General features: G+C 38.3%; 3 protein-coding genes across 4 annotated transcripts in view; 2 read left to right on the top strand and 1 right to left on the bottom strand.

The window, feature by feature from the left end:
- MGAT4A (alpha-1,3-mannosyl-glycoprotein 4-beta-N-acetylglucosaminyltransferase A) overlaps positions 1-13,656 on the top strand; it is a 77,711-nt gene extending 64,055 nt beyond the window's left edge. The window contains exons 13-16 of one of the 2 annotated variants that reach the window (XM_058800572.1): positions 4,090-4,168; positions 6,548-6,614; positions 7,604-7,716; positions 8,113-13,656. In XM_058800572.1, the coding sequence (XP_058656555.1) occupies positions 4,090-4,168; positions 6,548-6,614; positions 7,604-7,716; positions 8,113-8,175 (322 nt within the window). In that variant the 3' untranslated portion in view covers positions 8,176-13,656. Of the gene's footprint in view, positions 1-4,089; positions 4,169-6,547; positions 6,615-7,603; positions 7,717-7,880 lie in introns of both variants that reach the window. The other variant, XM_058800573.1, reaches the window with a different exon arrangement.
- UNC50 (unc-50 inner nuclear membrane RNA binding protein) lies at positions 13,533-18,599 on the bottom strand. Its single transcript, XM_058800574.1, has 6 exons — positions 18,522-18,599; positions 17,523-17,806; positions 16,541-16,661; positions 14,548-14,687; positions 14,370-14,471; positions 13,533-13,843 (listed from the first exon to the last, which is right to left on the bottom strand). Exons 2-6 carry the CDS (start codon positions 17,800-17,802, stop codon positions 13,707-13,709), a joined length of 780 nt encoding a protein of 259 aa, XP_058656557.1. The 5' UTR covers positions 17,803-17,806; positions 18,522-18,599; the 3' UTR covers positions 13,533-13,706.
- LOC131554948 (cytochrome c oxidase assembly factor 5) lies at positions 18,598-21,628 on the top strand. Its single transcript, XM_058800575.1, has 3 exons — positions 18,598-18,852; positions 19,253-19,336; positions 21,389-21,628. The coding sequence occupies exons 1-3, from the start codon at positions 18,751-18,753 to the stop codon at positions 21,428-21,430; spliced, it is 228 nt and encodes a 75-aa protein (XP_058656558.1). The 5' UTR covers positions 18,598-18,750; the 3' UTR covers positions 21,431-21,628.
- The last annotated feature ends 108 nt before the right edge of the window (positions 21,629-21,736 follow it).

Raw genomic sequence — 21,736 nt, 5'->3', positions numbered from 1 at the left:
AAATAGTTAACTGCATTGGCAGACTAATGGTATCTTTTGTCAGTGTACAAATGATAATCACACTTCTACCTTCCCCTCCCTTTGTGTGTTAGGGTGTGCATGAATATTTGTTTCAGCTTATTGGCTGGGGGGGTTTCCCCTCTATTTGGCTTGATTTTAGATGTGTAGTGAGTTCATAGGTTTAATTATTTCTGGTAGAGAGGAGGTTTTTCTCTGTATTTGAATACCTTATTATCTTTGACCTGTGACTCTAAAAAGACACTGCCAGCAGAAAAGGTTCTCTTAGATTCAGATACATTAGTATACTTAGCAATTGTAAATTTGAGTTAGTTTTCTCTGATGACATTGGTCCAAAATGTTCAATTGTGTTCATGTTTGAATTCTGTAATTAAGAAAGTAGTGAAGTAATATTCCATAAGGCAATAGTAGGGTTTGGTGTTTTTAACTTTAGGTGAATTTGTGTTTGGTTGGGATTACTGTATTTACAGATCCGTTGCTTTCAGAATTTTTATTTGTAGGAATGCTTCACAAGGTGTTAGGTTTAACAGGTTTAACTTGTCTACCTTCAGCAGGTAGACAAGGAAATCTTAGTGATTCTACCCTAAGAAAAATGTTAAGTAATCAGGGAAAAAAGCACATATTTTTAATGTTTGCATGGCCTGTCATGTGTAAATCCCAGGACAGGTGTCAAAATAATTTAGCAATTGAAAGCAAAGCTATTCCCAGGTTCTTCATTATCTGTATTGAGAAATACCTACCATAGTCTGAAAACCATAAAGTCATAAAATTATTTGGGTTGGAAAAGACATTTAAGGTCATTCAGTCCAGTTATAAACCAGTGTTTCTCTTGAAAGAAAAAAGGATTGGGCCAGACATCTTACTACTGGTGTAGGAATTAAGTAAAAGGAAACAACCTCATAATCCTCTGGGTATCAACTGGATTACTCTACATTAGTGATTTAATGAGGACCCTACATGTCCTGCAAATGTCTCTGTGGTTTTTAGAAATGTCTGTTTTACTTAAAAAATATCAGATGAATAAATTAGTTCATTAGTTAGGAGACATAAGAGTCTTCTCTCCACCTGGGAGGGAGAAACGGATAATACTCTCTTGTGCAATTAAATATCTAGCATAACAGCAAGTTTGTAAAAAAGGTCTTGTTATATAAAGAGTGCAAACCCAAAAGGTTTGGGGAGGAAAAGATAGGTTACTTAAAAGCCATTTCAAGGGTTTTTGAAAGGGAGGTTTAACTGACCTTTATTTTGAAATTAGTTTTACTCTCTCAACCCATTTCCAAAGAATCTCCATTGGAAAATCTACCCTGTCAGAAAAGCAAGTTTTACAAAAGAATAGCTAATGACACTTATTTTAGGAACTGTAGAACATCTGTTTGTTCATAAATTAAATTTTATTTCTAATAAAATTTTCTAATTGGCAAATTTTAGTTCTAAACAAAATATTATAGATATGGATTAACTGTGTATGTGTATTTAGGCTTCTGTTTTCAATCTGTGTAACTTTTAATGTCTAAGTAGGTGTTATCTGTCAAGTGTTGAAGCAAGGCTCAGATATAAAAATATCCCTTCCTTTCTAAACATAATTTAAAATGTGACATGAGCATGTGTTACATTTGTGTGTGCATATGGATTAACAGATAGTTGTAGAAAATATACTAAAATAGCAGGTTTGATTACATGAAAATCAGGTTTGATTAATTACTGCTGTAAATTGTTCTGGCTCCATGCCAGGAGTGCATTGCTCTAATGGAGTGACAACTGCTGAGGAGGAGAAGCTGCAGCTCAGTCTCAAAGCTGATGGCACAGTAGGAGAAATGGTTCCTGTGGCTGTGTGCTTGCAGGGTTGTTTGTAAAAACAAGCAAACAAACCCAAATAAATAAATGACAACCCCTCACAAACAAACAAAGCCCTCACTGCTATTGCTTCCCCCAAAAAAACCATCCAAACCTCTGAAGCCAATCACTGTTCATTGAGAGCACAGTGATCCCAGGTCACAGGGAGTCTCTGGGGATTTTTAGGTGTGTCCTCTCAGAACTAAGTGGTAAGGAAAAGCAGCATGTCTGTGTTTTGGGTGGAGCCTTTGATGGCAGTACCTTAGATGGCAAGTTCCATTTTAAATTAAGTCTCCTCTGAATTGTCAGTGTTTTCAAGAGAAAATATGGCCAGTACTGCTTAGGATATCTCACTGACTAAAGTATGACTAGTTAGATCTATTAGGTCAAAAGACAGCAGAATATACTTTTGGTTTTCTGGTCAGCTTTCCAGAGAGTTTTGTTTTGCTTTTATTGAGATGTCCAATGAAGGCATCTTCCTAGAAAATAATTACTGTTACCTGTTGGGGTTTTTTGGATGTAATTAATGTCTAGAAAAAGTCACAGGATTTGTTTTGGAAGAACTGTGGGTTTTAGGTAGCTTGTATACTTTGGAATTGACTAACCTAACATTAAAGTACAGTGTGGAAATTATTTTTCTTGAGACACAGTAGTGAGGCTTATTTAGTCCAGTTCTGTTTTCCAGTCCAACTGTGCAGTTCTGCTGAAACCAATGGAATAGAAATCAGTGTAAATTTCTTGTATCACAAGTTCTATTGAGGTTTTACTCCTTTTCTGAGCCTTGATAAAAGAAATGTTCTACATGTGTGTGCACATTCTTAAAATACTTCTATTATTTTGGGGTCACAGACATTTCTGGGCTGGAGTCAGAGCACTGTTTTCTACTTGTCTTGTTGCCATGAAGTATGGATTAATGGCAGGTATTCAGCCTGGATTCAGATATATTGGATAACGACAAGCTGGAATTTACATTTCTAACTGCATCTTAATAAATTGCAAATTGAGATAATGTTTTTAATTTTAATCAAGTGATAATTTCTGAACTAATTTTGTCTCTGGCTGGTGACATATTTAATGGTGAAGAGAAATTAACAGTAAGTACCATCTAAGTTCCAATTGAAGAAAGATTTGAAATGTGTTGATAGTTTTTTACATATTCATTTAAACCTAATAAAAGTAAAATATTCTTCCTAAAAGTGGCATCTGAGTAGGTGTAGGATCTAATTAGTTTATGACAGTAATCTGAATTAACTCCAGTCCACTAGAAAAAATGGCAAGTAGTGAACAATTTTCAAGCATTGATTCCACCTAGTGGTAAAAAAATATTATTACTGGTTTACATAATACATATTCAGAATAACATGAAGTTCCTGTCACATATCAAGAAAGAGGAATTAACTGTCTCTTTTGTAACATATTCTACACATGTGCAGTACTGAAAAAGCTGTTCAGAGCAGGCAGCTAGAATTTGAACACTTCACTGATTGATACTGATAGGGATGGCTTAGATAATGCTTCAAACATATTTACTCTGTCCAATTAAAAGAAATTTAATTGCACAACTGAGTGAGAGTAATGGGGACTTGAACAGGTTTAAAAAGGTACAGGTTTTTTTATATGTGTATACATGTCAAAACCAGGATTTTTTGATTTTTTTTTTTTTTTTTTTTTTTTTTTTTTTTTTTGAGGGATTTTTTTCTTAAATAAATCTGCCTTTGGAATAGAAGTTTGAATTCAGGTAACATGTAGGGTGTGGATGTGGGTTGGAAATTCCTGGCACAATAATCAATGAGATTTTGCAGTGAACCATTGTGGAGAAATGGACTTGGGGAACACTCACCTGGCAAAATATTGCCTTGGCTAAGTTCCCAGAACTGTTTCAGAAAGGATCTGCAGAGTTCATCCTGTGGGCACAGGGAGAGGCAGAAGGAGGGCAGGGCTCCTGCTTCAGGAGGTGATAACAGTGTGTGCCAGGCAGTTATGACCACAGCTTTGTGTAATGCACAAATTACACATGATGCAAGCTCCCTTCCTGTGTAAAATACTGCCCAACTACTCTTTAGCAACTGAAAACCTTGACCCCTTCCAATTACAGTGATATGTGAAAGCATCTTATCCCCAGCTGATGCAGGCTTAGTATAAAAATGATGTTTATCCTTGTAACATATGTATGTGACAATTAACATGAAAGACAGTAACACAACTGATTCTGACTTTTGTTTTCCTTTTCCTTTATAGGTACTTGTTTCACAGTGGCAATCCAGAGCATCCAGGAGACATACTTCTAAACACAACGGTAGAAGTTTTGCCTTTTCAGGTACAAAATTTTTGATTTGTATCTTCTCCATTACAGAATAAAAGCAAAGCCTCTGTTTTGACTTCTTTACAGTGAGGAGACATAAATGCTTCTTTTAACTGTATAAACTTGATGTTCTGATACTTTTCCTTCTTTTAACTGGGTATGTTCACAGAAGACTATTGTAACTATTCAAATGTTCATTCAGGGTGCAGTCTGATACAAGTGCTGTTGGAAATTTCGAGGTGAACAAGGTCATTTTCTTCCAGTTCATTGCTACTATTTTAAACAAAAAAAATAAACAGTCTTCCCTCTCCTGTGTATTTTGGGAAATGGGAAACCTAAGTCAATCTACTATTTGACTTAGTAAAAAAGTCTTAGTTCAGGGATTGACACACATCCAAACCCACTAGATACTGAAATATATAGATTCTTAAAACAGAATGTGTACTTTTCTCCTGATTTCTGATGTTTCTTCCCCATAAATAAGCCAGTTTTACCACAGGAGAGTACTAAATTATCTAAAGTGTATTCTTGTTTGAAGTCAGATGGTAGGGGTTCTTTTTCTTCTACTAGATACTAGAGCTACCTATTTATATCACAAAGACTGAGAGGATTAAGAAGTTACTTCAGACAAATTTATTTTATTTAATATTAAAATGAAAAAATATCTCTGCCTTCCCCCATATACCTGCTGTAGGAATCTTGAAATCCAGGCCAAAATTGCTGTAAGTTGAATATTTTTTTAACTTTCTTTTTATCTCTTTTTTTAAGTAAGTAATCATGGAGGATTACTCACATCTCCATTTTCCTAGTCTACCTTCCTTAGAACAGGCAAAAATAGGAAATTCTTACTATTCCCATCCTTGAAAAGAAAATTGTTAGTTTGGTTCCAATTATAAAACATGCCATGTGGGATAATATATCATAAGATCTGAGGGGTTTGTTTCTCAAGACCTGTGGAAATACATTCAACCACAAAAAACAGCAGCAGCCCTCACTTCATCCAAGCTAAAGATACAAGAATGCACAAGCTAACAAGCAAAAATGTGCAGCAGGCATCTCTTTTTTGGCTTTACTTGGCTGTGGAATGTCCCTCACTGGAGCATTCTTTAAAGAAGTAATGCTGCAGGGTTCTATTGCTATTGATGCAATTTGTGGAAAAGGTAAACAGGAAATTTTGCATCTGGCCTGTTCCTAAGCCACTGGAGTCAGAAGAAAATATTGTCAGTAAAATAATGTCAGCTGAGGAGAGCAGCTTCTCAGGGCCCTGTTTCTCCACTCTGGACTTCAGCAGACCTAGAAACTCCTTCAAATATTTTAACCCTGATCTTCCTTTAGTAGAATTCAGGAAAACAAAAAACCCTTAGAAACCAGAGTACCCCCAGCCTGGATTTGCCTGGGTTTCAAGCAGCATACTAAAAACCCCCTCAAGACAATCTATAAAAAAAACCTGCCCTGAACACCCCAACAACAACATAGAAAACCAAAACACCTGCCCCCCAAATAAATAACCAAAAACCTTCCCACCACTTTTTCAGCAGCTTTAGTTCCAAATAGGAATTAAAAAAAAAAAAAAAAAGCTGATGAATATAATGTCCATTTTGCCAAACATTTTAACTTAATTCCTAGGAAATTCTTAGAGTGTGTCTTTCAGTATTGGATCATGGTTGTAATTTTCAAGCTGTTTTCAGGATCTGTTCTACAAATTTTTTTTTGTGCTTATTTAATAAAACTGATTGATTCCCATTCATATAGTGAGGCAGTGATAATTGTGGTGCTTCCCTCACTGGTCTGATGGCTTTCTATCTCACCCAAAGTCTTAGATCAAAAAGTAAACTGTAAGTTTTCATTTGTCCAAGAAAGAAAGCTCTTATTAAGCCATAGAAAAAGAAGGCAGGTCCTGCCTTTGTTTGTCTCCTACTGTGTATGGCAGTATGTGCTACGTATTCTGTTCACGTGGCAGTTACCATGCAAGTTTCATGGGGCACTTAGAGAACTTGATTTTTCTCCTTTGAAGCCAAGAATTGTTCAGTTCTGGAACACTGCTGCTCTTTTTTTCTTTCTTTTTTTTTCTTTCTTTTTTTTTCTTTCTTTCTTTTTTTTTTCTTTCTTTTCTTTTCTTTTCTTTTCTTTTCTTTTCTTTTCTTTTCTTTTCTTTTCTTTTCTTTTCTTTTCTTTTCTTTTCTTTTCTTTTCTTTTCTTTTCTTTCTTTTCTTTTTTTTTTTTTTTTTATGTTGGCTTCTGTAAGGCTATAAAGAACTATATTCCAGGCTTGTTCTTAATTATTTGTAAAAAATGGGTGCTGAATATATAAGAAGGGTGCACACATACATTTGTCTTTCTCTGGCAAAGTCATATGTCAAAATAAATTATCTCATTTGTGCTTTGTTGTTCTAGAGTGAAGAACTGGTATTAAGCAAAGAAACCAAAGACAAACGCTTAGAGGATGGTTACTTCAGGATAGGTATGTAACAGTAGAAAAAAAGTGTATTCTTACTATTGCAACTCTCATAGACATCTTTATTGAAAAACAAAACAAACCTAAACCTGAGTTTTTATCATTCATTTTTGGGTATATGACCCCATAGGCTTTATTTAATGTTGTGTCCAGTAATTCTTTTCAAAGACTGATGCACTGAACAGAGATCTCTTGTGACTCTTAGCTGTAGTGCAGCTACATCCAACTTTTCTGCCCGGACTGCTCACCTGGATTATAACAGAGGCCTTTCCAGGTTTTGTAAGATCACCTCCTCTGTCCTGTGACTGCACAAGTGCTTTTTTGAGTTGTGTGCTTGGCCTGGATTTGAACTCACCCTATAGACAATCAGCTGTTTCATCACAGGATGAAACTGGCATTTCAACAGCCAAGAGGCTGTTGGGGAAGGTGCTTGGATACATGTTGTCTAGGAAGTGAAATTTTACACATGGATTTTAATTAGTTGCTGGACACAGTTTGGGCAATCCTGTTATACCTTTTTTGTCATAATAAATTTCAGTTGTCTATATGGCTTAACTGTAAAGTCTAACTGGGCTTTTAAATTGAATTCTTACTCATCCTAATATAATTGAAGATGCTTTAAATAGGAATATGTTATGCATGAATGATATCCCTTGTCCTTAATCCTATTTGAAAACACATAAGCCAAAGGCATCATATTAGTTCTGTGATATTAAATGAGTACCTGTGCCAAAACCTTCACAGAGTTTCAGGTGTTAATGCCTTCAGACAGTTTCAAAGCTTTTATTCTTATGTGTAATCCTGTGTGTGCTGATGATGTGCCACGTATTGTTTGCTGCTGCAAAACTGGATCTGATGTCAAAATCACTCACTGCCTTTTATTTTGGGAATGATACTGGTTTCACTGTGATACTGTGAATTGTGATACTGCAGATACATTTTCTGGATTTTGTACTTCAGTTTATTGAACAGGACTCAATTATGTACTTTTGCAGGGAAGTTTGAAAACGGTGTAGCTGAAGGAACAGTTGACCCCAGCCTAAATCCTATTTCATCATTCCGGCTTTCAGTGATACAAAATTCAGCCGTTTGGGCAATTCTGAATGAGGTAAGAGATGGTAGAACATTGAAAAACATAACCGGTGAATGGGAGATTTCTTCATTCTGTTTGGAAGCTCAGACTTGTGGCTAACACTAAAAATAGCTACCTCTTATTACTGAGAAATGTAATACACTAAACCATGACTTATTTCTTCTGATTCTCTATTTCAGATTCATATTAAAAAGATTACAAACTGATCATGGAAATCTGCTTTAGAGGAAAAAGAAAGAATTCTTGAAAATTCTTCCTATAAAATCTGACATCCTTAGCAAGTCACAAATTGAAAATACTGAGCATGCACCTTATTCCAAATGTCATTCTTTCTCACTTGAACTCTACCTCTTGTGAAATCTACTGTAGATGAGAAGATTGTATTTACCCCTTCTTATCTGATCCATCCAGAAACTGATGCTCCACACTGATAACGCTCGTCTGAGGCCCAGGTTGTCCTCCACTGTAATGTGACTTTACCATCTTATGGTTGCAGAACCCTGCTACGCTTAACCTGTACTATTTTGATAGTATAGTAATATAGAGTTGTACATATTGTTACATTCCTTGAAGAAAAAAAAATATAATTATTGTTAAATAAGTTTTATGAAGGGGGTACTTTTGGAGTTCCATTTATTTTCTATAACAAGAACCCTCTTTTATAGACTTGTCAGGGATATATATTAAAAATGCTAGGGATATTTAATTTATTAAAATAATTTGAAAAGTACATATTTTTATGCAGTAAAATTTTAAATTGATATAGTTTTTTTATGAATTCTCTAGTTTAAGTTATCTTTCTACATTTTTCTTTGGAGATGCAAACATAAATTAATACCATATTTCAAATATACTGCCATGTTTAAAAAAAAACAAGATTAAGTTTCTAAATTATGTAGTTTTATACACAGAATCTGAATGATGTTCAGAGGCATAAACAGAGTTCTGAAGAGCATTATTCTTTGGGGCTGTGAAATTCCACTATGTACAGTTTGTAGCCACATAAAAAGCATGTTGAAATGTCTTGTTTCATATTATGTACTAAATCTGCAGTAATTTTAGATTTAATCCATTGCATTTTAGAAGATTTTTTTTTTTTACTCCAAACCAGTTCTTTCTAAAAATATTTGTAAACATTTCCTAGGCTGAACAAATTCATTTTCTGTACTGAAGAAAATCATTCTCCAGTTTTGCTTTGGAGTGACAAGAGGTTACCTTTTATCAAAAGAATGAACGGTAGATACATTTGATTTACAAAGGTCTCCTTTTAAAAAGTTCTGTTATTGCAGCATTTATTTTGGATACATTAGTGAGTAGTTACAGTTTATTTTCTTCCTTCCTTTAAGATCAAGGTCTTAGTTTGACTCCTTTATGGATCAGTGTGGTAACTCACACCAACTTTATAGTATGAACTGAATTTGGCCTCAAGTTAGTAGCCTGCCTGTTTGTGTCAAGGGAAACAACAGTGATCTTAAATGAATCAGAAATTTGGCCAGGAACAGAACGTGGTCTGGATTACAATCAGACTGGAACTGTTGCAGTACTAATGCTGCTGCTTTTCTCGAGAGTCCTTCTGCTTAGGTGCTTATGTGTAAGGACTCAGGCATGGGAAGATGGGAAGATTTCAGTTAGTCAGAAATGGCCAGGAAAAAAAGAGGCAGGAATTCCTCCCTCTTAATAGGAATGAAGTGCCTGATTGATATTGGAGGGAGGCATCCATGCTGGCTTGGGTATTGTCAGTTGTGCTGTGAACCAGCCTCCTGGAACTGACATCTCAAAAGCTGGCCAGCTTTCCCTCTGGGAAAAACCACACTCTGCTACCCCCAGCACAGAATCATACAATCACTTCAGTTGGAAAAGACTTTTATTGTCTTTGTGATCACAGATGCACAAAACCTGTTGCAGGTTCCCTGATCTAGAGCAGGGGTCTTGAATTTGTACTTCCCTATTAAAATTCAGCTGATAGATTTGGGCTCCCTTTCACGATAGGCTTGTAAGGGGCAGGAGCCTAAAGCTGCCTTGCTAGCACTGCAAGCACCACTGGATTATAGTGTCAACCTGTCTTCTCTTCTGCCTTGTTGGAGAATTGTGCCATAGCTTTGACAATTCAGCAATATTCAAGTTGAAGAACTTAACTACTTCTACAGACTGTTGTGATTGTGGTTTAGCTACGTTGCCTGGGGACGCAGGGAAGACAAGATCTGTACACAGAGCAAGACCTTCTGTTTAGACTGACTGGTGTAAGTTCAAGAAAAATTAGACACCGAGGGGACCTTGCTTACTTTTCCTGATTGCATCAGGTGATGTAAATAAAACGTTACTTGGAAAGCTTGTATTGCCCATAGATGCTGTGGGCATAAGCTAAACACTGGTCACATAAATGGAGTTTATTCTTAGATTTGGGAATGTGGGTGACTGGGTTCTGAATCCTGTATGACTAGCCTATTGTGGTGCTACAGCCCCTTTTGTTTCCTGTATAATGCCCTGCCATCAAATTACCAACATGCAACAGCTTTTATTTTAATCACACATCAGCTAGCAAAGGTCTGAGAAAGTGTTTAGGTTTTCTTCTCAGCTGTGTCTGTGAATGAATGATGCAAGTTATTTAAACTAGGGTTATTTATTACAATCCAGACTGCAGAAATACATTAGATATTGCAGTTTCTGAATATAATTAGTTTTGTTGACAGTGACTTTTTCCATTTTTTCCGTGAGTCTGGAAGTTTACTGGTACTATTTATGTAAGAAACCTGTGAGCTTATTCTAAAAGCATCACTGTTCCTGACATTTCACAGTAGTTAAGATGAATCACTGCGAATATACTTAAATACACAGAACCCGTTCCACATTGATTGCAAGACTGGTTAGTAGTAGATTTAGTTTTCAAAAATGTTGAGAAGAAATTTTTCCAAGACAACAAATTAAACTAGTGTGTGGTAAAATGTGCGTTGCTTTCTAAAGACTGATGCATTTTTATTGCATTGTAGTAGCAGGAGTTGAAAATACTCGGGGCTGCTTCAATGCTTTCGGTGTTCCTGAGCTTATAGGCTCTCTAGAGAAATGTGCTGCATTATCAAATACAAAATGTGCCACATTATCAATACAAATTATATTTCATAGATCCAGGTAAATTCAGAGCTGGTGTAATCACGTAGATTATTTCTGCAGACAGCTATTTTCGGCTTTGTACTTTTAAATTTCAAATCAGGCTAAAGTGGTGCAAGACTCCTTCCTGGAAGTATGGTGAAGTAAAAACACCTGGGCTGTTTGGCTCATCAGCCTTTAGCTTGGGTACTGTTTGTGACTGGGTCTGCACCAGTGGGCAGATGTTTCCTGCACATCTCCATTGTAAGGGACAATAATATCACAGGAGATCTTAAACAGCATCTTAAACCTATTACCTATTTTGAGGGAGTTTTTCCCTAAATGTATTCAACTTCCTTTGTTGTCACCTTAAAAATCCCCTTGAGGCCGCTGAATCTTAGAGTTATCCGATAATGGAAAGTGTTTGAAAAAAAACTGCACTATCCTGTACTCCTGTTAGCTCCTCCTGATGCTGTTAAAGCTCCAGAAAAGCAAACTTTTGTGAAACCAAAGGCATAGCCAGAAACCTTCATTACCTGGGCAAATGAACTTCTTATACTGGATGCCAAACAGACTGACAGATATGAACATTTGCTTTTTTGAGCTGATCAGGATTGCTTGGGACCAAGAAAACACAAGACTGCCAGTATAATCTTGCTTTGCTCATTCAGTGGGTCATGCTACTGAACACTTTGTAAATAATGTGAACAGGATGTGATAATTAGAGTGTTTCTAAAGCACTGTATAAGGCTTTGAGCTTTTGCAGGCATCTCAATCGTGTGTTTTCACTGATGGAAAAAATTCCTATGGATTTTTTTTTTTTTTTTTGGTACTAAAAAGATGGATTAGAAAAATTTAGATAGATGTGATTCATGGACCAAGAAAAGACTGGAGTCTCCTGTTGTCTGCTATCACTGCTTCTCTAACTGTTTCAAAGCAATTTTAAAATACCTTGAGTCAGTTTAGAGCAAAGCAATTTATACTTTGCCTGTGTGAAACACAGTTCCTTGAATGAGCTGAAGTGTGATTAGTCTTTGGAAAAATTTGGAAACTGTGTACCAGTTTTGGTTTTTTTTTTTTCCAGATATATTATAATTTCAGTAATCTCTGTATTTTGTTGAAAGCACTTGCTCCAGATGAAGTATCATAGAGTTTGTAGTTCGCCTCCAACTTGGAAAGTATTATTTTAGTGTCATAGGGGAAAAGAAAAATTAAATCCTCTCAATCCTTGCTCCCCTAAAACATATGAACCCAAGGTTCTACGTTTGTTCTTACTAGGAAGGATGTATTCTGAAAAAGCTAGAACAAGTAACTCTAGCTAGAAAAGGGGGAAAAAACAAAGTCCTCATGTTTTTAAATCATCTTTACAATCACCAGCATAAGGCTGAAAAGCTATTAAACAACTGGTGTTTTCAGGCTAACATTGATTGCTGATGTACAACACACAGCCCATGGAGACCTGGTGAATTATTCCTGAGTGTCACCTTTCTGACCTTAGTGGTCTCTAAAGGGTTTTGCTAAATTCTGCTGTAAACAGTGAACTGCTGGAAGTTGAAGTAGCTTTATTTTGAGAATGAGGAAGTGTTGTTTCAAGGGGAAAACCATTCATATCTCTAAAGGGAAGGTACACGGGCCCTGAGTCCTTCAATGGTATTGCACCATGGGGCACTAAATATGAAGTGTTTTTACTGCTGAAGTGGATGATCAGCGATGCTAGAATTCCTGTTAGGGAAAAGGTGTACAGTTAGGCTGCAGCTGCCTGCAGGACAGGAGCTTGTGCTGTTAGCCAGGAAGGCAGCAGATCCTGACTGGAATCCTTCACCTTCCATGGATCAGCAGTTCACTGCTTTCCTTGTTTAAAGGAGAACATTGCTCAGCATCTACTGAGAGGGAAACATAAATCTCTTCAAGCCTTAACAGTGGCTGAAACACACAGTACTGTAAGATGCACTGCCAGCATATTTGGTATTTTACGATAAAATATAGTTTTTCCTTAGAAATCAAATTCTAGTATTGAAATTGTCTTACTGTAACCGGTTTACTCTTGTGTTGTTTTGGAACCTGAATCCCGGTGCTCATGTTTCATGCTGAACACTGCATTGGAAAGCTGCCATTTTCACTTTCCATAAGGTATTGTTTGTGATGGTCAGTTTCTACTTCTGCCTTGTGGACTTCACAGCTGCAGGCATTGCCATGAGCCCACCCCTGTAGCCAAACCAACTTGTACTTTCCTTCCATGATCATCGATTGACCTGCCACTCAGAATGGTGGATGTAGTAATACCCATTGGACTGCTAGAGATTGGGTTTAAAACTTGCTGCTATCTTTGGAAACCTGATATGGGTCATGTTAATTGTGCCTTTCATCACTGTTTCTTCTGTGTGCCAGAATTGTCCATGTATATTTGAAGTAGTCACTGAAGTAAATCTGTTCTCACAATCTCTCATACAAGGAGAGGACAGATCTGTATCTTGAGACAGTTGTTGCTTTACCATCGCAACACTATCGATCTGTACTTTCACACAGTCCCAAGGCAAGGTATTACAATATTACTCTTCAATAAAACTGCTTTTTGGTGTCACTTAAACCCCTCATAATGTAGAGCTTATGCCAGTATGTGCATAGTATCTGCAGTAAGAGTTATGCTACATAGACTTGTTGCAGTTAAATTTAAGCTACAGAAATGTACAAGTAACTTGTTTTTAGGAATGTACTGCGAAAAGTATTTGAACAAAATTGCTAACATGTTTACTGTTGTAAATATTTTAATAAAAAAAGACACTTCAAACTTTTTTACACAATTATCTACAATAAAGAGAAATTTACAACCATTTACATACAAAATGTTCTTAATTTTTTCTTTACTGTCAAAATGGCTAAGGTAGAAACAAAATAAACATTAGATACATGAAGTCTTGGTTTTATTTCACTCTGTATTTATAAAAGGAACAAAGCATCTTGGTGAAGTTCCATCCACATGCTAATGAGATCAAATAGAGCATGATGAGAAGTGCAAATGGATACAAAAGAATAGCTGTGTTCTTCAAAAAGGGCAATGCTGAAACAGAAGCAATATTGAAACAAGTATAAAGTAGTGCTCTTTGAAAAAAGCGCTTCATGTAAAGTAGCCTTGGGGCAAGGTAGCAATAAAAAACAGTTCTACTTTGCTGTCCTCCTCAGACATCTCTGCCCTGCTAGCCCTACAGTTATCTCAACATGCCTTGGGGAACTCTTTTACCTAAAACTATGGTCTTAAACTCATTACAGAATTTTTATCTAATGCAAACATCTCCAAGTGAATTTACAGAGGAAATCCAACAAAACTAAGTTATGGTGCTACAGGACTAATACAGGAAGGGAATTTGGTGAGGTAGAGAATATAAATTCTTTGGTTAAGATGTCCATCCAGCTGAAAACATGGATTGGTACATTTCTATCATACTTCATTTACCACAAAGAAAGAGTTACTTCAAAATGCAGCTAAGCCTCTGTTTTACAAATAATATGCTAAGATGAAATTAATAGCCTGAAAACATGCTCTTCTTTTTAGTCAAACAAATAGAGAAGAAGTTGATGTTACTCACCACTGTATCCTAGGAATGTCACGTAGATGTAATAGCCAATTGCAATCAGCCATAATGTATTTCCAACAAAATACCCAATGACAGAATCAGAAATTATGACATCTGCAAGAGATAACTGCTCTCAGCTGTTTTGATAGTGCACCATTTTGAAGCAGAGAGCTCAAAGTATTCTACTTACAGTTGATGAAGAACAGCTGGATAAAATGCAGAATGACTAGAAGAGGGTAGAAAGCATTCAGATGTACATCAAAGGCATATCCCCACTCCACATCATAATCTCTGTTCTGCTGCTTCACTAAGTACTTATTTGAAATGAACCTACATGAAAAGATATTTGAGACTGTTGTTAATATGAATCTATAAAGCTGACAAAACATAGGTTTGATGTAGTAAGTCATACGTGATCCCAGTGCTCCACCATTAAGTTTCTGCTATCTGGGAATAAAAACATGCAAGAATCATGCAGACCAGACTATTGTTAAATGGATTTGTTAAAACTGTCATCACATCCCTTGCATGCTACAGGCAGCTGAAATACCCCGCAGGTAATACAGAAACAAAACCTCTTTATAAAGAAGAGATCAGTGCTACAATTTATCAGTCACAAGCTGCCACTTCTCTCTGTACACACCAGGAGATGACTTCAGTGAAGTGCTCCTACAGGATCAGCACACCTCACACAGAGATGGGTTATTTGATCTCTAGAGAACTGATGCACTGCAAGGACAGGAGGAGGGCAAGCGAGTGCTCATAACATGTGCTTATTATTACTGAAAAGATGTGCAAATGCAATGTGCACTGCCCAGTATTACAGGCTACTGAATGAGCCTCAAGGCTCTTTCCTTCAGCTTAAGTTCTGCTGACATCAAAATATTTATCCTTCACAGAGGAGGAACAAGAAGTCAATACATGCTCAGAAATAAGAGACCAGATTTTTCATGGAAGCTTCCTCTTTGACCTACTCTTTGTGCCAAGGATAGGGTTGCAAAGAGGCAGAGCCTGGGTGCAAGGTGAGGAGAGGTGGGACAAGAAGCAGTTCAAACTGATTAGGAATGGGGGGAACTTTTGGGAAAAAAGGAGAGCTTGGACTGGAAGAAGGGACTTGAACCAAACTCGGGCCAGGTGACTGGTATTGAGGCCTGCAGGAAGCTGACTAAAAGACAGAGCAAAACCAGCAGATGCTGAAGTCTTCCTGGCTTAGGAGATTGCATCCTGAAGCACAAATTGCTGGAGGATGGGGGCAGGGAGCAGTACTATTAGCTCTTACCCAAGCAATTTATGGCTTGCTGTCCCAGACAGGAGCATAGGTCAAGTGGACCTTTCCTCTATCAGCTACGTTTCTTTTATGTACCTCATCCTCAATTTGCAATTACAAGCAGGAGTTGCTGAGGCCACTGTCAGGATTTATCCCTTTTCCAATCACCATCACTTTAAGATGTCAACTCCATCCCTAAAAACTCTTACATGCCGTTGCTTTCTTAAGTTCCTTGTAAAATAAAAATTCTTTTTTTTGAGCCCTCCCCTTGCTGCAGCCCAGAAACAGTGGCTTCCTGTAGTTTCATGGTTCCCTCACTGCTGCAGGACCCATCTATGGAGCTGATTAGGCCTGGATTGTAAAATGACCTGCTCCTGCCTCTCTACTTCTGCAAGTCTCTGGACAGGAGAGGATAAAACTGGCAGCACCTACCAACAAAGCAAAAAGGTGCCAAGCACAAGACAGAACAGATGGGGCTGTAGCTACAATCTTCAGCAAGAAGCACGGGCCAAGTGTATATGGCCCTGCTTAAACAGAATCATCCTCAGGCTCACACTACCTGACTTCTTCAGTCATTATTTTGATTGAACAGCTTTTTCTTTTTTTAATCACTTTTTTTTTTTTTAATTTGGCATTACTGCTGAACATTAACCAGCTCAAGATGAAAGAAACAAAAGCTGGAATGGTAATCAAAATACAGACCCTCTGACCATTTAACCTTGTAGGAAATAGTAAAGAAAGAGATATATCTTTTTTAAGGCATCATTTTGAAACAATTACTACAAACAGCATAAAACATATATTCAATACTTTAGTGTAAGTTTACCCAAAACAAAGAACCTAGTGTCTCACAAACAGCAGAGGACTCTGTGTCTGAACAGCAATACTGAACCTGGCTGCAGAAATCACTACTTACCACATCAGAGTTGCAATCAGGAGCCCCACGCCCACGCAGTCTATGAATACAACCCAAAGGAGCAGTTTTATTGTTTCAAAAAAACCCATGTCCAACACAAATCCAAATCCTACAGTAGACACTGAAAGCAGAGAAAGATCATTAAAGTCAGCTGTGGAAATGAAAGCATGAGATCTTAAACTGATGGATTTTTTTACTGTATCCTGTTATATAATCTCCAGTTTGGTTTTTTTTTTTTCCCCAAGATTTTCAGTCCAACAGCTCAGGGGTTTTTTTCCCATGAAAAAATATATATAATGCAGTTTATTCATAATATGAACACTCATCTCTACTTGGGTCCAATTGTAATGCTCCACCCAAACTATTTTTAAAAAAATTCAGACAATGCTACAATAGGACATTCTTTATTTCATAAAAGCTCCTTGTTAACCCAAACAACATGTGTAATTCTATCTCAGTAGAGAGTTTTTCTATTATGAACAGGAATACACTATTTAATAGAAGGCAACTGAGACAATACTGAATTTGCAGTTCAGTCATTTATATTAGCCACTTTTTTATAGCTTAATTCTGCAATATACAGAATCTCACCAGGGCTTTTATGGTAAAAACAATGTTTTATCCATAATATTCAGGTAAACCAAATATTCAGTATTTTTAAACAAAAACATTGCCGTGTGGCATAGGGTTTTCTTACTGTCTGTAAAGTTACAGTGAACTATGCAGTTCAAAATGCAACAGAAAATGAGTTGCAATGGAGAGATCAATTCAAGACTACAGAGTACTACTTAAGCCTACTCCAATTTCTACTTCCCACCTTAACTTCAAAAAGGCTAGTCCTTTTTCTTCTGTTCTACTTTGATTAAAAAATCATCCATACAGATTGGTCCTTTTGTGTGTGTTTGTTATTACAAGGAAAATAAACGTTCATCCCTAAACTTTCCCTGCCTCTTCCTTATGCTGTCTGTTCTCCCGCACTCACCGCAGAGCCAGATACTGAGCAGCACAAGGAAAGCAGGATCATCTCTTGCCCATTGGTCCTTTGTCTGTTTTCTGTAGTGAAAGTTCCTGTAAACCCTCTGTGGTGAAGTGAACAGGTAAAGCATCTGCCAAAGCGCAAACTCGAAGTCCATCTGTCGGAAGTGGAAGAGCCTCCGCAGGTACTTGTAGCGTTTTGCTCCGGCCGTGTGCCTCGCAGCATCTCTGCGGCTCAGCACACCATTGCCCTGGCTCCCAGAATTAACCAGCGTGGTTGGCAGCATCTTGCTAAAGAAAGAGTTGCAAAAGATGTGTTTGATTTTACACTCAGTGGGGGGTACAAATAAAATAACGTGATGCATGCCACAGCTGCAATGCTGAAGTGACTAAAACTGAGCACAGGCATGAACAATGACATTGGTTGGAGCAGGTCCAGAGAAGGCCGTGGAGTTAGTTGGTAAGAGGGCTGGAGAACCTCCCTTATAAAGACAGGCCGAGAAGGTTGGGGCAGTTCAGCGTGAAGAAGAGAAGGTTGTGTGGACACCTCCTAGCACCTCCCAATATCTGAAGGGGGAAAACAGGGAAGCTGGGACACTTCACCAGGAACTGCAGTGACAGGACAAGGAGTAACAGGCACAAACTGAAACAGGGGAAGTTTAGGTGAGATACAAGGAAGAAATTCTTTACTGTGGAGGGGATGAGGCACTGGCACAGGCTGCCCATGGAGGTTGTGGACGCCCCAACCCTGGCAGCGTTCAAAGCCAGGCTGGATGGGGCTTAGAACAACCTGGTCTAGTGGGATATATCCCTACCCACGGCGGGGATTGGAACCATATGATCTTCACGGTCTTTTCCAGCCCTTACAGGGTACGATTTCATGGCACAGGAGTGGCCCGGCCGCCGCTGCTGACGAACACCCGCCCCCCCTCAGCGGGGCCCGCGGTCAGCTCCGGGCCGGGCAGCGCCGCGCCCCCCTTGTCCCGCCCCGCGACGAGGGTCTCACCTGCTGCCCCGGCCCGCGGCGCGACCCCCGCCCCGCCCGGCACCGCCACCGCGGCCGCCTCCCGCAGCCTTCCGGCACCGTCCGTGGCGCAGGCGCTCGGGATCCTTCCCGGAGCCGCCCCGTCCCTTCCTGCCCCCGCCGGAAGCGGCCCCAGCTCCCGGGATGGCGGCGGCGGTCGGCGGTGGCCGCAGCGCGGGTGGCAGCGGGGCGTAGCGCCGGGCTCGCCGCCATGCCCAAGTACTACGAGGATAAGGAGGAGGACGGGCGCGCCTGCAGCGGCGTGAGGGAGGACCTGCGGCAGTGCCTGCTGGAGAGCCCCTGCGTCCTGCAGGTGAGCGCCGCTGCCCTTCCGGGCCAAAAACACGCAGGTCGCCCTTTTTGAGCTTCTTGCCTCTCGTTTGTAGCAGTTTAGGGAGTTACAGCTCCAGAGGAGAGCGCAGATCACCGTACCGAAACGAAATCCCCAGTGAACTTGTCTGAAGTTGGAAGTAAATGATCCTCAAAGGCTCTTTCTAACCCGTATTACTCAGTCGGCCAGAGCGTGGTGCTAATAACGTGGTCATGGGTCCGGTGCCTGTATTGGCCTTCCCTTAAGAGTTGGGCTGGATGATCCTTGTGGGTGCTTTCCAACTCAGAATATTCGGTGATTCTATGATTCTGTCAGGTGTTTTGATGTCTCTTTGATGAGCTGTAGAAATCAAAGTTTTATTATTTCTTTTTTCATCCACTAGGAGAACAAAAGCCCTAAACAATGCTTGAGGGAAGGACACTGTAGGAGTTTGCAAGTGACATTCTTTGCATGCAAAAGATCAATGGTAAGTGCGGTGTGTGTTCTGCTACTGGCCTGGGTGTTTCCTGTCCTATTCCATCTCTTTTTAAGAAAACATTATTTCAGTAAGGTGGATGTCATTAAGCAGGCTCTTGCCTTTGAATCCTCATTAAACTATGGGTGTTGTACTCAGTTCTCATGAAGAAGATGTAGAGTAGGAAAAACTGGAAAAAAACATTTTTAAATTGTGTTAGGCATGGAATGTCACGGGTAGTGATGTAGGTATTTTCACTGTTGTTTTTAGTAAAGTTTTGGGTTAAAAATTAGTAGATCAGGTAATTGTAAGATAAAATATCATCAAGCTGTCTTTTGCCTGTAAGATCTTTGTAAAAAAATACATAGAGAACATTTAAATGAAGTAAGACTTTCACTGTTAAAGCAGGATCTTGCATTGAATTCATGTAGAGTCATTAGTTTTCTTGGAGTACTAGAATTCATGATAAATAACAGATTGTTTTTTAATATAATGAACTATCCCATATGGAAATAACAAATCATTTTTAAAAATGTAATTAGATAAAGTTTTCTGTATTTTGATAGGACTTCCTTGTCCAGGATTTTTTTGCTTGTGTTTCCATAACATTTAAAACATATTAAACATGTGGTAAAGATGGTATTAACACTTTCCAAACAGGAGAAGTGCAGGCCTCATTTTTATCTGATAAAGAGTGTACAGCTGAAATGATATTTTAGATTTTTCTTCCATTTTGTGTTTGTTGTGGCAGCTTTTTGTACCTCTTCTGTATGAACCGTATTAATCCATAAAGTGACAAATTATTATTTCTGTGTATGAGAGGATGTTGTATATTGGAAGTTTGAAATCCCTATATAAAACTGCAGTAGCAGCATATGTGTCTCCAGTTGATGTGTCTCTATTTTTCTGTCTGTGGATTGTTAAGGGAGCCTGATGAAACTAAGTTTCTAGCTAAATGCCTCCAGTCATGCAGGAAGAGGCTCAACTCTTAAATGATTTTATTTAACTCTCCTGAATTTAATGCTGATGAGTGAAGCTTTTCTTGTCCTGTTAATTCTTTAAATTTCAATAATCATGCTCAGCCAAACTTGTTATTTGTTGTAATAATGAAACTTAAAGAGTGTCCGAAACCAAGTTAGACACTTAATACAGATATAATTTGCAGTATGCTGAAATCACATTCAGGGGTTTTGCATCAATGCTGTTTTCTTTTCAAGGAAACAGAAAGTCTTATCAGAGATGTTGAAGTAGGGCCAAGGTTTAAAATGAAAGCTGTTTGGTTACTGGACAAGCTGTGTCATCGTGACTCTAGCTCTTTACAAATTTTGCTGCTGCCCTGAATTCTGGGAGAAGGTTAGTTAATGGTGGTAAAAGAAACCTCCTCATTCTAATATCAGAATATGGCTGAGTTGCAATCTGTCACTGCCATCTTCAAGACTGGCTAAGTTCAGAATAATTCTCCCAAATCAAAGTATGTTTTTCTGCTGCATTGGAAGAGAACTTGCAGTTTAGCTTCTGTAAGTGCTGCACTGTGGCTTTTATTTTAGCTCTACCATCTTCTTTTGCCTGTCATTAAATTATTTTTCTGTAATTGCCAAGAACAAACTGGCAGATTTTACAAGCTGAATATTGTTTCTGTTTTTACTGAATTATGTCTAGTTTTTTCCAGAAACTTTTTGTATTTAAGTTATCCCTCTCCTCACAGACATTTGTATGACTCCTACTTCAGCCAGCTCTGAATTTTCCTCCTCCAGTTTATCAGTTATATTTGCAAAATTGATCTAAGCAGATTTACTCTACCTTGTTTTTCATGGGTTCCTTGCCATCCTACTATGCTGTTCTATCATTTATGTTGTTTATTTCAGAACACATAGGGCACTTAGCACATAATTTTAGTTTTGTGTGAGGTTTAAGATCATATAACGCCTCTTTCATCAGAATCCCCTGTGGCTTGTTGGCTACATCACTGGTTTTCTTCTGCTTTATTCTGGCCTTTGTTCTGATGTTAAAAAGTGCCAAGGTAGCACAAACATTCTATAATAATGTATGGTCTTCAATTTTCAGTTGGATACCAGGGCAAGATTCAGAGGAAGGAAGGGATACTGAAGTCCTTGTCAAGAGATCTCACCATGGAAATTTGGGGTTCATCAGCACTCTACACAAAACAGAGACTAAAATAAGAAGATGGTACCTGCTGCATCCTTTCATGCAGTGTTTTCATGGAAGGTATCTACTCCTGAGTATTCCAACAGATTGACCTGGATGTGCATTTAAATGTTAAAAAGAAGGCAGGCATGAAGCACAAAGTTCTGGCCAAAATGAGTACCTGTCATGTACTTGCAATAAAAATGTGAAATCCAGAACAAGCTGCAGAAGTTGTAATTCTGTTTTGAAGTAAAGTTGTCATTTGTG

Source organism: Ammospiza caudacuta, chromosome 2 (genome assembly GCF_027887145.1).
Source record: "Ammospiza caudacuta isolate bAmmCau1 chromosome 2, bAmmCau1.pri, whole genome shotgun sequence".
Classification (NCBI taxonomy): domain Eukaryota; kingdom Metazoa; phylum Chordata; class Aves; order Passeriformes; family Passerellidae; genus Ammospiza; species Ammospiza caudacuta.
Note: the sequence above shows the minus strand (reverse complement) of the source record. Positions and strands in the feature narration are given on the sequence as shown.